This window comes from Prunus avium, chromosome 4, assembly GCF_965620075.1.
Source record: "Prunus avium chromosome 4, drPruAviu1.hap1.1, whole genome shotgun sequence".
NCBI lineage: Eukaryota > Viridiplantae > Streptophyta > Magnoliopsida > Rosales > Rosaceae > Prunus > Prunus avium.
In genome coordinates this window covers 18,638,356-18,653,914 of record NC_142287.1, presented here as the reverse complement: position 1 = coordinate 18,653,914, position 15,559 = coordinate 18,638,356, and the positions used below count along the sequence as shown (strand labels likewise).

Below are 15,559 nucleotides of genomic sequence, written 5' to 3'. Positions count from 1 at the left end.
CGGAGCTAGACCAGATTGACGAATATTTTATTTTTATGTGTGCATGTGAAGTAGTGTGTTGTGTGCGCACCATTAGGGTATTTGCCCCCATAAAGGAAGCATTCTAGCTCGCCCATTCCCATCACATTGTCATAACCATTAGGTTTACACCCACAGAAGGAAAGGACAGCCAAGTTGCCCTTCTACACCCACAGAGGGCTCTACATTGAAACATGTTAAAACAGGATGTGTTTCTCAAGAAATAAAATATGAGACAAGAGAGTTGTTCGCCAGCAAAGCTAGGAAAAGACCATCATAGAGTCTGACTGTTGGTGGTTTCAGCTATGCCAGAACAATAAATTCCCCTTTTTATGGCATTAGAAAAAAAGGAAAATCTTTTTGGAAGATCTGCTGCCCAATTTTAGAAAAGTTTACAAATAAAAGAAACTCTCATTTCATAGTTCTCTATAAATATGAGAGGAGGTGAACAGATTGAAGGACAGCCAAAAAAATCAATCAAGACAAAAACTCTCAAATTATATTGACAAATTCAAAAGAACAAAGTCATCCAAATCCCAAAAGCCTTCATATTTTGGAGCAATCAAGCTATTCAGTTTTGAAAATTTATCCAACCTTCAGGCAAAACAGCCAGCGCTTGGGTTATTTCACTTCAAAGAGACAGTGCACAAAGGAAAAAAGACTTTTCTTGTTACAAATTTGGTTCAACATAGGCCAAATCAAGCAGATTTCGGGTTTTTCACAATATGAATACCTCAACAAATTTACAAAGACTTTCTGAGTGCTCAGAATTGCCAGAATAGTTTTTGCTTGAGTCACAATCATGCGAAATAGGTACGGTGGCGCAGCTCTAGGCCAGCAATTATCAATCTAGCCATTTCCAGTTCAACTCAAGTTGAAGTAATATCAGTTCTGCCCAGCCAGCCAGCCTCTCCATGGCCAGAACAAATTAAAGCTCTGCCGATTTTGACATTGGTATCGATTTCCAACTTAACCTCATCAGTTGAAGATACTGTCGTGCAATTCCAGTATAAATGAATCCAGTCCAGCCCAGTCTACCAAAACAGACAGAAGTCAAAATCCAGTGTTCTGTCTTTCCAGACTTGGTAGCTTTTCTTTTGTTCTAATATTGCTCAATATTTAGCTTATTTTTATTCCAAATAGTTTAGCCTATTCTTTTTTAAGCTTTTATTTTGGCTAGAACTGCCAGTTTTGTACTGTGAAAAATTATGAAGTCCTCACCAGTCTGAGGCAATAAAAGAACTGATTTGGGAGATATTTCTCGCCCAAATTCACAATCACTTGCTTAAAGTCAGTAATTTGGGGCGCAAGTTATTTCATTTATCTTTTATAAGTCTGTTAGAGTTCTTTACTACTAACAGTGGCACGCTCACGCACAAAAGAAAGTTGGTTTGTTGACCACCAATGCTTTCCAGGCCAATGGGGAACTTTACCTGTGAGAACCCGTAAAAAAAAAATTATATATATATAATAATTATTTATTAATATGAAATTTTCTTATTTAAATATTTATTGTGAACATTTATATGTTATTAAATCTTAAGTGTAGTATGAGATTTTTCCCTTTAGATGAAAGGATGAGTCACCTAGTCTAAAATGGTCAGTCACCTAGCCTAATTAAGATTCTTTCTTATTCTCTCCCTCCCCATTCATTGAATCATCACTCTTTTCTAACTTGATGACTCACATTATTCCCTTCCTCTTGTTTTATCTTTTGGTGGTGGTGTTGTGATATCATTGGCCAAAGGTGGATGACTCATATTATTCCCCTTTCTATCTTATCTTTTGATGGTGGTGTTGTGATATCATTGGCTAAATGGGGATGAGTCACATTATTCTCTTAATTTTATATCTTATCTTTTGGTGGTTTAAAATATTGTATATATAAATATTATTTGGGTGCATGCATATCCTCTCCTATAAATATCATGCTTCCTTACTTCAATCCTTCATTCCAATCCTTTAATATAGATTTCTACCATGAAGTAGTGAGAGAGAGAGAGAGAGAGAGAGAGAGAGAGAGAGAGAAGGAAGAAAAAGAAACAAGATGAAGAGTATGTGTGTTTGTCTTGCAATATTTCATACTTATCTTGGTGAGTGGGTTATGTAATGTGTTCTAAAAGTTCTTATTTTGTGATAAATGTGTAAATCATGGATTACCATGGATTTAATCTATTTACAAATCTCTCTCTATTTTCAAGTCAAGCATGTCTAATTTGTGCAATATTTCACACAATATATATTTTATTTGGAGTTTTTGTGAAGTATGTATTATTCATGGAACATGAGGACTTCAGTGACGGGGTATCCGAAGGATAAATGTACCAGACGGGGACATAGGGCAGTGAGGCCAATAGGGGTCACGTACTGGGTACAATTTGTGAAGGATAACCAAGATATGAAGTAATGATGTGATATGATTTGGATTGTGTATCTTTTTATTATATTTTCTAGAGTGTGTAAAATGGCATTGTTTGACTGACATATTACATAATCTACTCACTGAGCAGTGTTTGCTCATCCCTCACCTATTTTGTTTTTCAGATCAATGCTGAGCAAGACAAAGCCGAAACCAAAGAAGTTGGATTAGTTTAGAGTGATAAACTTTTATTTATATATTGTACACTTGTAAGATTATTATAATTTTTTTAATAAATATATTAGTAATGTATTTTAACCAATTTTTCAGTCATTTTATTTATTTCTTTCAATTCACGCACCTTGATTCCGGAATATTCTTTAATCTCGAATTGGGTCGTGACATTACCCTAACATCACAGGAGACAAACCAAAACGGGTGAACACACCCTATTATTTGCTCTTTGCACCCCATACAAATTTTAAACATGAATAACCTATTTTACTCTTGTACATAATTACCGTTAAGGAAAAAAAACATTTAACATAAAAATTAAAATTTCTGACCACACCCCACATATGTTCCTGCAACCCTAGTTCGACTTTTTTCTCAAACAATCATGTTCCTACAACCCTAACGAGGTTTATACGTTTATATTGGTGAAAAAATATCTTGTATTTATTCATGAAGGGTGAGATGGAAGTTAGAGAGGCTTCGAATGAGGTATGAGTTTTATTTTTTTGTCGTTTTTCAAGTTTAGGATTTCATGATGGTCGCTTGTTGTGTTTAGCACAGTACAGAATGCGATAGGTCTATTTGGTGAGATGCCACCGAAACGTTGCACCTATTTTGTTTGTGTTTGATCAGCCTTTAACTTAAGATACAGTGGAGGTCCACTGTAACATGGAACGGTGTTCAGTGATGTATTACCGAACTTTTACTTGCAGTTCAGTGGCAATGAACCGAAATATATTTATTTTTTCAATAACTTATTGTCGACCATAAATTTAATGCAAGCTATTTTGACCTTACTCCCATTGAAGGAACAAAAACAAGGTGACGCCCCTGCTGAAAGGTGACAATGTGGGAACATAATGTGTAATGAACTATAGTGATCAATTCACAACTTATTCGATAATTATTTTGAGTTTTTTTTTAGTCTAAAATCCTTTATAGTATCATTAACGTGGCATTAATGTTTCAAATTTTAACTTTAAATGACATGAGTTTTATGTGTAAATATTCAATGGTAGAGATGCATTACTTAGATGGGCTCATGCACAAGGGAAAATGAATAATATTGTAATTGTAATTAGAAGGTCTAATTATGGAGGTGAGGGCAAGAGGATAATTGCTTGTGAGAGGAGTGGTAACTATAAGTCTTGCAAGTCTAGTGAGACAACTGATGTAAGGTCGGATGCAAATGGTGATACGAAAAAGTGTGCTAGGGACACTGATACCAAGAAATATGGATGCCCATTCTTGTTAAAAGATGTCAATATTGGTGATGAGGATGATTGGAAGTTGGAGGTGGTTTGCGGAGTACACAACCATTCTATTTCAGAGTATCTTCAAGGTCATTCATTTGTGGGGTGACTTTCTGAAGGATAGAGATGCAATGAATGTTTCAACTATGAAGACAATATACAATGCTAGGATCCGAAATTAAAAGAATGTTTCAACTCTATTGCGTATGTATATATGAATGCCAAGAGATATAGAAAATATGCTATGGCTAAATACATGATGTGCTCTCCTGAATATGTGTCTGAAACATTGGACAATCGCGCCCGTAACCATGACAAACTCACATACTTATCATTGTATTGGTGCAATTGTTCAGTATCCTCTTCATCAGTCCCTCCTAAGTAATTAACTAACAACTCGAAATTTGTGTCATTATCATCTTCAAGCTGAGCAACCGCTGCACTAGACACAGGAATGCCTAAAATAGATGACACATCATCTAATGTGATGGTCATCTCACCAAAAGGCATGTGAAAAGTGTTTGTTTAGGGATGCCACCTCTCAACGAATGTAGATACCACAATCTTATCTGCATTTCGATAAGAACACCTAAAAAGTTGCTCTAATTCAGACCTCTGAATGTACCCTTTTGTTTGCGCTAAAACTAAAGCTGATAGTAAGTAGGCCAACTTAAAGAGGAGGTGGATGTTGAAGGTGAGGACCCTCAGTATGTAAGAGCATTCGGTAGATAAATGGACATGCATACAGAAGACAAATGTACGTGGTTCACCCGAATAATGGGCTACGTCCACGGAGAAGTATGTTCTCATTACGATAATATTGTATACAATGCACATAGGGTTTGACCCAAGGAGAAGAGGAAGAATACCGAAGGCTGATGGCCGAAGGCTGAGGATTCAGCTGAAGGCCAATGATCTGTGGGATTGTAAATGGGCTCATGGGTAAGCCCATGAAGCCCAAGTAGCTTGCTCCACCCCTCCCCTTCTTGAAGGGGAGAGGTCTCCTTTTATAAAGAAGGGAGAGTCCCCTCCTCTTGTGTTTTGTCGATGTGAGACTCCCTTCCCTTTGGCTTGGGAGTGTTTGGGGAGTGCTTGGCCAGATATTGTACAAACAGGAGTCCCCCAAGTTCCCGATTAAGGAGGTACTTCTTGATTGGGGACTTGTAGTCATTAATGCACTGGCCAAGTAATGCTTCAGCTCATTCTTCAGCAGGCTGATGGTTGATGGCCGAAGGCCGAATGCTGATGGCCGATGCCGAAGGTCGATAGTCGATGCCGAAGGCTGATGGCGCCGAAGGCCAAAGGCTAATGGCCGATGTCGAAGGTCGATAGCCGATGGCCGAAGGCTGATGGCCGAAGGCCGATGGCTGATGGCCGAAGGCTGATGGCGCCGAAAGGGATAAGTGTCTCCTGGAAGGTGCCGTTCGGCATGGCTCTGAGAAAAGGCGCTGGAGAAGTGTCTCCTGGAAGGTGCCGTTCGGCATGGCTTTGAGAAAAGGCCGAAGGCTGATGGCCGATAGCTGATGGCCGAAGGCTGATGGCCGAAGGCCGATACCGAAGACCGAAGGCTGATGGCCGATGCCGAAGGCCAATGGCTGATGGTCGATGCCGAATCATTGGGGGGATGTGAAGACATCGCACGCGCCGAATGATGATGGGCGCCGAAGGCCGAAGGCAGATGCCGAATCATTGGGGGGATGTGAAGACATCGCACGCGCCGAATGATGCAAGGGTGCCGAAGGCCGAAGGCAGATGCCGAATCATTGGAGGGATGTGAAGACATCGCACGCGCCGAATGATGATGGGGTGCTGAAGGCTGAAGGCAGATGCCGAATCATTGGGGGGATGTGAAGACATCGCACGCGCCGAATGATGCAAGGGTGCCGAAGGCCGAAGGCCAAAGGCAGATGCCGAATCATTGGGGGGATGTGAAGACATCGCACGCGCCGAATGATGCAAGGGTGCCGAAGGCCGAAGGCGAATTGTAGGAGGTGCCGAGGGCATGGCTCAAAAAGGGTGCCGAGAGCACTCGTGAAGGAGAACGACATAGTGTTTTGTATCGCTTCCCACAGACGGCGCCATACTGTTTGCGCTAAAACTAAAGCTGATAGTAAGTAGGCCAACTTAAAGATGAGGTGGATGTTGAAGGTGAGGACCCTCAGTATGTAAGAGCATTCGGTAGATAAATGGACATGCATACAGAAGACAAATGTACGTGGTTCACCCGAATAATGGGCTACGTCCACGGAGAAGTATGTTCTCATTACGATAATATTGTATACAATGCACATAGGGTTTGACCCAAGGAGAAGAGGAAGAATACCGAAGGCTGATGGCCGAAGGCTGAGGATTCAGCTGAAGGCCAATGATCTGTGGGATTGTAAATGGGCTCATGGGTAAGCCCATGAAGCCCAAGTAGCTTGCTCCACCCCTCCCCTTCTTGAAGGGGAGAGGTCTCCTTTTATAAAGAAGGGAGAGTCCCCTCCTCTTGTGTTTTGTCGATGTGAGACTCCCTTCCCTTTGGCTTGGGAGTGTTTGGGGAGTGCTTGGCCAGATATTGTACAAACAGGAGTCCCCCAAGTTCCCGATTAAGGAGGTACTTCTTGATTGGGGACTTGTAGTCATTAATGCACTGGCCAAGTAATGCTTCAGCTCATTCTTCAGCAGGCTGATGGTTGATGGCCGAAGGCCGAATGCTGATGGCCGATGCCGAAGGTCGATAGTCGATGCCGAAGGCTGATGGCGCCGAAGGCCAAAGGCTAATGGCCGATGTCGAAGGTCGATAGCCGATGGCCGAAGGCTGATGGCCGAAGGCCGATGGCTGATGGCCGAAGGCTGATGGCGCCGAAAGGGATAAGTGTCTCCTGGAAGGTGCCGTTCGGCATGGCTCTGAGAAAAGGCGCTGGAGAAGTGTCTCCTGGAAGGTGCCGTTCGGCATGGCTTTGAGAAAAGGCCGAAGGCTGATGGCCGATAGCTGATGGCCGAAGGCTGATGGCCGAAGGCCGATACCGAAGACCGAAGGCTGATGGCCGATGCCGAAGGCCAATGGCTGATGGTCGATGCCGAATCATTGGGGGGATGTGAAGACATCGCACGCGCCGAATGATGATGGGCGCCGAAGGCCGAAGGCAGATGCCGAATCATTGGGGGGATGTGAAGACATCGCACGCGCCGAATGATGCAAGGGTGCCGAAGGCCGAAGGCAGATGCCGAATCATTGGAGGGATGTGAAGACATCGCACGCGCCGAATGATGATGGGGTGCTGAAGGCTGAAGGCAGATGCCGAATCATTGGGGGGATGTGAAGACATCGCACGCGCCGAATGATGCAAGGGTGCCGAAGGCCGAAGGCCAAAGGCAGATGCCGAATCATTGGGGGGATGTGAAGACATCGCACGCGCCGAATGATGCAAGGGTGCCGAAGGCCGAAGGCGAATTGTAGGAGGTGCCGAGGGCATGGCTCAAAAAGGGTGCCGAGAGCACTCGTGAAGGAGAACGACATAGTGTTTTGTATCGCTTCCCACAGACGGCGCCATACTGTTTGCGCTAAAACTAAAGCTGATAGTAAGTAGGCCAACTTAAAGATGAGGTGGATGTTGAAGGTGAGGACCCTCAGTATGTAAGAGCATTCGGTAGATAAATGGACATGCATACAGAAGACAAATGTACGTGGTTCACCCGAATAATGGGCTACGTCCACGGAGAAGTATGTTCTCATTACGATAATATTGTATACAATGCACATAGGGTTTGACCCAAGGAGAAGAGGAAGAATACCGAAGGCTGATGGCGCCGAAGGCTGAGGATTCAACTAAAGGCCAATGATCCGTGGGATTGTAAATGGGCTCATGGGTAAGCCCATGAAGCCCAAGTAGCTTGCTCCACCCCTCCCCTTCTTAAAGGGGAGAGGTCTCCTTTTATAAAGAAGGGAGAGTCCCCTCCTCTTGTGTTTTGTCGATGTGGGACTCCCTTCCCTTTGGCTTGGGAGTGTTTGGGGAGTGCTTGGCCAGATATTGTACAAACACCTTTGAATATACTATTATTTGGATTAGCCCCCCCAATTCCACTCACGAAGGATAAATGTCTTCGACATGTACCTAAGGGGCTCACGTTCCTAGTCAAATACAAAAAAAAAATATATTTAGGTTAATTACCATGAACCAGACTTATATTCTGCCTTCTATTGTTACAGTAAAAAGACTTACCTGATTATTCCAAATTGCAGCTGCTATGTGAGTTTTAAAACTCCTAAGTAAAGATGGATCAATAAGACCTACTCGAGTTGGCTTAGTAGACTCGGCATGTACCTCAACATTACTATCATGAGTAGCAGCTACATCTTCAACCTCTGCGTCAACATTACTATCATGAGTAGGAGCTACATCTTCAACCTCTAAAGTAACAAAGTGATCTTGGGGAGCCGCTCTTTGTCTCCTCATTGAGGTTGTGGGAGGCTATCTATCAGGTCGAGATGATGAAGCCTCAGTAGTACCTCTGCGAGTCCTCTTCATATCTAAAAAACGATATCAAGTACAAACTCAGTAACGGATTCGGTAGATGATCGCTGAAAAACGGAAACAAATTTAGTGGACAATCACTGAAAAACGGAAACATATTCGGTGGAGTATCACTGAAAACAAAAATACATTCGGTGGACAGCTACTGAACAACGGAAACAAATTCGTCTACCACCGAAACAAAGTAAAATTAATTTTCTTACAGACCAGGTTCAATTTCGGTGGACTACCACTGAAACAATGTAATCATTTCGGTGGTAACCCATCGAAAGTAAAATCCAGTTTCGTAAAACCAGGTTCGAACCATACATCCACAAATTTGAAATAAAAAATTAAAATCAAACTTTGGCTTTTCAAAAGTGAAATCAAACCTAGGCTTAATCAACACTTAGAAACGTAAATTTAGAAATCAAAATTGAAATCAAATCTTGGTTTTTCGAAGGATTTTGAGGTTAGATGGGATTGTGAAAACTTCATAGATCAGAGATGGGGTTTGCAATGGCTGAGGTGATGGTGGTTTGCAACAGGGTGAGGTGTTTGGGGTAGGTGATGGGGTGTGCGATAGGGGTTTGCTGTGATGGATTTGTTTCAAATTGGATGGGGTGTTCGACGAAGTTTGTTGCAAATCTGATGGGGTGTGCAATGGGGTGTGTCTGCAAGAGGAGAGAATTTTCGATGGGGTGGGGCTTGATATGGGATGGGGTGGGGTTTGATATGAGATGGGGTGTGTCTGAAAGAGAAGCGGGTTTTCGATGGTTGGTGTATGATATAGGATGGGGTTTACACAGTAAGTTAGGGAATGAGGTTCATGAGGGCAATTTAGAAAGAAAAATAGGATATAGTGAGTAATTTTAAATTTTATTAAAATTCAATGGGGTGTAAAGAGAATGTGGGGTGCAAAGAGCAAATAATAGGGTGCCAATAAAATCTCCCTAAAAATAAGTGTGTTTCAACATAAACATATTAACTACTAAATAATAATAATATTAAGCTTAAGAATGCATTAGCCTACGAAAAGAGGCTTACAAAAACCCCGATTTATTATGAACTGTCTAGTTCACAAAATAAAGTACTTCAAACTTATCATCTCTCACAATGAAAATGATTCAGATGGATTTGAAGCCTGTAGCTTTGCCACTTGTTGATCGAGTAGTTTGAACTCCTTTTTGTTTGGGCAACTTTGTGTATTCGATGAAAATATGCATGAGGAGCACAGTGGCGGCGAAGGAAGTTACTAAAACGCCCACCCCTCTCCATGTGGATAGAAGGGAGAACTTTTGGCACAGTTTGAACATCGCAAGATAAATTAGACAGGAGCAGCTGCTATGAACCTGAGAGAGAGAGAGAGAGAGAGAGAGAGATAGATAATTTTTTAAGAAAATATGTATAAAAAAAAGTATTTATTTTGTAGGAAAGAAAAAGACTAGAATAACTTACAAGCAATGCCATAATAGATCGACCAGTGTTATGAATTTCTTGGTCACCGAAGGTACCCTCAGCTCGAAACTTGTCCAACATGGAATCCTTTGTGTATATATATAAGAGGAAGAATCGAAAATCACAAAGGTTATTATTTTTAACAATGAGCAAAATGACAAAAAAAATATTCAGTCTCTCTTTTTATTGATAAAATGACAAAATATATGAACAATTTTTTTTTTCAGGAAAATACTTCTCTGGAAGTAGGAACTCCTACTTTCCTACCAATCAGAGTTTGACATGTGTGCATAGATTTTTCTATTTGTGTTTTTGATGAATTATTTTTACATTTGTGTCAAGCTGTGATTTGCAAGAAATAAGGAATGCCTCCTTTCCGGGAAGTAGGAATTATTTTTTATGAATTATTACATTTTGTATGGATGGTTTCACTACTAATAGTACATGAAACAAACAAAGTACATCGAAAACTTGATCAAATAAAATGTATTATATAATAAATGGTTCTACTACTAATATCACTGCGACCCTTTTGTGATATCGGTGTTCAAGGGTTCAAGCGTACCTTGGCCACAAACCTGTCTCTGCACCACTGAGCAATGGCCTCATCTGATTGTGGCAATTCCTTCATTGAGTATCGTTTTATATGTATTTTTACCTATCACAAGTCACAATTTGTATGCCATCAGAAAAGGGCTTAAATATTTAGTTTTGGAGTGATGTCTAATTTTTTATTTTTTTAATGTTTAGATTCATCAATTTGTAAAAATAAGTATCGAGTTGCCACAATCAACTTCAATTTGCTTAATACTTGTATGTTAAAGAAAATTGCTTGCTAATTATTTGTAATTGGAACTCGATGGTTTACCATAGTACTTTTCTTTTCCATTATGGTATGCAGGGAAGGAGTTGAATGACCTTCTGGAACAGCAAGAGTAATATCATACACTGCAGGGACAAATGATCTCAAATTCTTCACTGCTGTAACAAAACCCTGAGAGATTAACAAAATGATAATCAATTTTCAAATTCAAAAACTCGTAAAAGCAAAAAAAATAAAAATTTAATTTCTATTTTGAGTAGAAGTTTTAGCATAAAATTTGACCTTGGTACGAGGAATCAAGACATTCTTAGGGATAGATAGTTTCCTAGAAGCAGCAAACTTTTGAGCTTCTGAAAGCTTGTCTGGGGTCATGCGTGTTCCTTCCGCGTATATGGTAAGCCAAAATGGCATGGGAAAATCCTTTAACCCTTGTAAACTTCTCTGCACCATCACCCAAATAATATCAACAAAAGGAGGGACGCAAACAAATTAAACCAAAGTTCATGGTGAAACTGTTTTCAAGAATGTAATAATAATGTTACAACTTACGAGCACCATATCAGAATCACATTACTGATCATATCTCTCACATAAGTATAGTAAATCATACTACAATGTGGCCGGAGAAATCGAAATAATTTCATCTGAAAGTTGTACCTTTAGGTTACTTTCATCTTTTTCCCAGCTTCTGTTGAGGAAAACAAACCCTTGAAACCAAGATGTCCACCCAAAAATCTGCACCATGTATATTTAAATGCGTTATATTAATCTTGATGGAGTTTGGTTTCAAAATTGACACTGCCGTACTAATTAAAGTCCATTTTGGAAGTGACATTATGGTAACTAAGGACATTGGATAAGATGATGATTATATAGTTTTTGCCCTAGAAACTCACAGGAAGGTATTTTGCAGATTTCTTCACAACCATAAGAGCACTACGAAGGCAACCCAATCGCTGCAAAAAGCAACATATATATCCATATCAAATTAGGTTCCATAGGAGAAAATTTTAGCATGTTATAATAGCTAGACATTCTGGCTATATATTTGCAGTTAATAAGGGTGCAATATTAGTACCTGAGCTAAAATAAACCCAATAAGTATATCAGCATCACATATGTGGTTGGGCATGAGAAGCGCATGCTCTTCGCCTGTAATTTTCCCAAACATATAATTTTTCTGGAGCCGAAAATTGTTCTTTTGAGGGGATCTTTCAAATATCCTTGTGGGGCCACTTCATGTTGTATTTTAATGATCCGAACTGTCTATCTTTTAGGTATTTCTTCAAAGATAAAAATCACATGAGTCGGAAACTGAGTACTCAATTAATGATTTTCGTTTTAGTGTTTTTGTGAAGCACCATGTTCGTCTATTTTGTTGGTCACAAACAAAACGTCTTAATGCTTTTCAATTTTTCTAATTTTTTACAAGGATATAAAGACTTCAAAAATAGACAGTTCGGATTGTTGAAATAAAATTCGTACTTGACCCCACAACGTGTCCTTCAATTAAAATTATTTGAAAGATCCCTCAATAAAATTGTGGAAGAACATCACGAAAACAATAATTTATTTATAGTTACCCATTAGTCGATAAGTTTCCAAATCTGTGTACAGCTTAACCTGTAATCAAAAGTAAAGTAGTCAACACTTCTGCAGATGAGTGGTGCTAATACATATGCATGTAGCATACTCTTCTGTAACCACTCAATTTTAACCATGTAAATTTAATGGTGGAAGTTGCTAACCGTTGCTGGAGATTGCTTAGGCAATAATTTTTTGCTACATAATTAGGATTAGTAATCAATTGGGATGGTCAAGTAGAATCGTGTTTAAATGTTGTAGTTCATCCATTGTTAATCTGATAATTTATACATATGAGACTTTTTGACGAGAAAACATATCCTTTTGTTATCATATTCCATCAACACATAATTAAAGCGACACTAAACTCATTATGGACTGAATTTTCTCTAATTAGTCGAACATATATAGAGGATCGTTCTGGTATTAATATGAAAATAAAAAAAATATGATCCTACAACATTTCTTTTTAGCTACAAATTAATCCTACAAAATTTGCAATATATATATTGCGGACGCCCGGACGTTATTATCATGTGGATACCATGTATTCTCTACTACTCTTCCATATTTTCCTTTCTGTTTATAATCACATTCATATGATAATAATGTGCGGACATCCGGATGAGAGAATAACTATATATATATTATATATAAATGAAAAAAACTATATACAGCAATGCAAATTAATTAGAGCACCTTAAGGCCTGCCCACCACTCCAAGAGCCAAATGTGATCCAACCATAAAAGCGATGCAACTGTTCCATTGATCTTTCTATATGCACTCTTGGACAAAGGTCGAATAGTAAGAAAGCATATGGCCTACAAAAGTACAACCATTAGCTATGCCACCTTCCATCGCAAAGTCAAATCTGCTCACATCATATATATTTGCTGCTGCTTAAGTATTTGAAAGTGAGTTTGACCAACAACAAAAAATGTATTTGAAAGAGAGAAATTTGAATTATTAAATTTTTTTTGCAGTTAAATGTCTTTTCGGACAACAATTAACAATAAACTCTTCAATATGAAGTTATCATGAGCTTATATGTGAAAAGCGCACGCAACGAAGTTTATATGAAAATATCATTGCTGTATTAAAATGTCATCCCCAAAAACCTTGTGGTGGATGACTAATAGAAAATAGTTGCTAAATGCTATTTTAGGTGAGGAAGAACCAAAAAAAATGAAAAAAAGGACTGGATCAACAATTTCAGGATACAGAAAGTACCTGGAGAAGATTGACAAAGAGACCAAGGACAAAAAAGGTTACACCATAAGGAATTGAGAAAACTACAGCTTTAAGCTCCATGGCCAAAACACACAATCCCTACAATTACACACCCCGAGAGAGAGAGAGAGAGAGAGAAGAGAGATATGGAGGGTGTTATAAAATAGAGAGGGATACTTGTAGTTATATATATGAATGTGTTTGGAAATTTGGCAATGCACGTTAGACTCGTTGCATGAACTAATGATTCATTTTCTTTTAAGGTAGCCTGGTTGGCAGGATAACTTATAGGCTTTGGCGTACCAACTTAATAATTAACTCAAATTTATGCAACGATAATTAGGGTTCATTTTCTCACCATTTTATAGGCCCCATTCTGTTGGGGTACCACCACCAGAGCTGGGCATTTTCATTGACTGAACTAGACTGGTCTGGTCTACTTTCTTGAGTATTAAATTTTCTGGTTTAATTAAGTCGAAATTAGCAGTTTGTAACCCTAGCAATTTAGAACATTGGTTTTCACACCCGAGGTCTTGTACTCGATTTCCCCCTCCTCCTCTTCCTCTCTCGGGCTTGTAACCCAAGTAATATTGCTTTGCATAAGAGAAACTTTGGCAACTATTTATTTTTGGGGAAGATTAGACGAGCATTTAATAGGATGTCGTTGGATGAGTGTGATTTAATTTACCTGCTATACGAATCTCAAAATTTCATCTCATCCAACGGCCATTAACATGATGGTGATGAGAAATTATAGAATAGTATGGATGTACCACGTCAGCATGTGATACTCCTATTCAAATATTGCCATGTGTCCATTTTAAAATAGAAATTAAATTTTTTTTACAGCTGGATTTATTTCTTAATTTTTATCTTATGAAATAAAATTAGAAATTTGAAAAACTTAAGGAAAAAGGAAAAATAAAAAGAGAATTCCCAACAGCAACCCCTCCCGAACCCAACACCTCTAATCCCAAAAACATGCCATGACCGCCACCCATCTCCACACTACCTGCCATGACTGCCACCCATCTCCCTTCCTCTTCCTCTTCCTCTTCCTTTTTCTTTTCCTCTTCTTTTCAACCCTTATAGTAATTGTAGGTAATGGAGTTTAAAGAGAGGTAGAGAAAACTAGTATTGATGATTATGATGATAATGGTGATGAAATGGAATAGTGGAAACGTTGGTGTTTGTGTTAATGGTTGGGAAATGTTAGAGTGAATGCAAAACAGAGAGACCCTTTGAGAGAATTGTTGTATTATTGATTGAAGTAATTGTTACCAAGGAGTTACAGTATTGGATCTGAGTTTGGAAATAGTATGATGATGGCAAAGGTTGTCATGATCAATTTCAGAGAAAGGGGAATTAAATATTTAATTTCTGTTTTAAAATAGACACATGGCAATATTTGAAGGGGAGTATCACATGCTGACATGGTACATCCGTACTATTCTATAATTTCTCGATGGTGATGCTCATCACCACTAATTCAGAGCGGTGAGAAAAAAAGTGTTGGACTATAGCTTGTATTTAAATAAAAAATTAAAATAAAATCTTATTTTCCATCATTACGCTTAATCAATCTAAAAAGTGTTTTAAAAAACAAAATAATAGAAAATCAGGGGAGTGAGGAGTGTCTTTGGAGTTTGGGCAATTGGGGTTGGTGTAAGCCATGGGGCCTGCTCTGGGAGGAAGTGCTAGAGAGAGACGAGAGATTGGGGAAGAAAAGGGCAGAGAGAGATAGGTGATGGGCCCCACTTTCTACGTCCTACCATCATAGTAGCTCTACTGCCGTACACACAATCCTGTTAAAATACGGCGTATCATGTACACAGCAGCAAAAATTTAATCTTTGTATGCTGGCTTGACCTGTACATTAGGGAAGCATTTATAAGTGCAATTTTCAAACTTCCCATTGATTATAAATTGTAATTGCTTGGGAACATGTTGATTTAATTCTCGGTCCGCTGAAATTTATCCCTATTCTATATTCTATATTTGGGTCAATTTAATCCCTGTGTTTTCAATTTAGCCAATTTAGTCAATGTGTTTAGAATAGTTATCCAATGTGGCCCAATCTATTAAATTTACATTATAAACCTT

The 15,559-nt window shown here is 39.2% G+C and overlaps 1 protein-coding gene across 2 annotated transcripts; it reads right to left on the bottom strand.

Moving 5' to 3' along the window:
• Nucleotides 1–3,025: 3,025 nt before the first annotated feature.
• LOC110760298 (1-acyl-sn-glycerol-3-phosphate acyltransferase PLS1) lies at nucleotides 3,026–13,714 on the bottom strand. 2 transcript variants are annotated; one of them, XR_015835448.1, is made up of 13 exons: nucleotides 13,457–13,714; nucleotides 12,925–13,047; nucleotides 12,225–12,264; nucleotides 11,720–11,793; nucleotides 11,538–11,597; nucleotides 11,299–11,376; nucleotides 10,924–11,082; nucleotides 10,687–10,812; nucleotides 10,384–10,476; nucleotides 9,819–9,905; nucleotides 9,476–9,712; nucleotides 8,070–8,377; nucleotides 3,026–7,978 (listed from the first exon to the last, which is right to left on the bottom strand). XR_015835448.1 is itself a non-coding variant. In XM_021962549.2 (11 exons), exons 1-11 carry the CDS (start codon nucleotides 13,535–13,537, stop codon nucleotides 9,488–9,490), a joined length of 1,146 nt encoding a protein of 381 aa, XP_021818241.1. In that variant the 5' UTR covers nucleotides 13,538–13,713; the 3' UTR covers nucleotides 9,345–9,487. The 2 variants fall into 2 exon arrangements, 1 of the variants encoding a protein (XP_021818241.1); XM_021962549.2 differs by lacking the exons at nucleotides 3,026–7,978; nucleotides 8,070–8,377 and having other exon boundaries at nucleotides 9,345–9,712; nucleotides 13,457–13,713.
• Nucleotides 13,715–15,559: the final 1,845 nt, after the last annotated feature.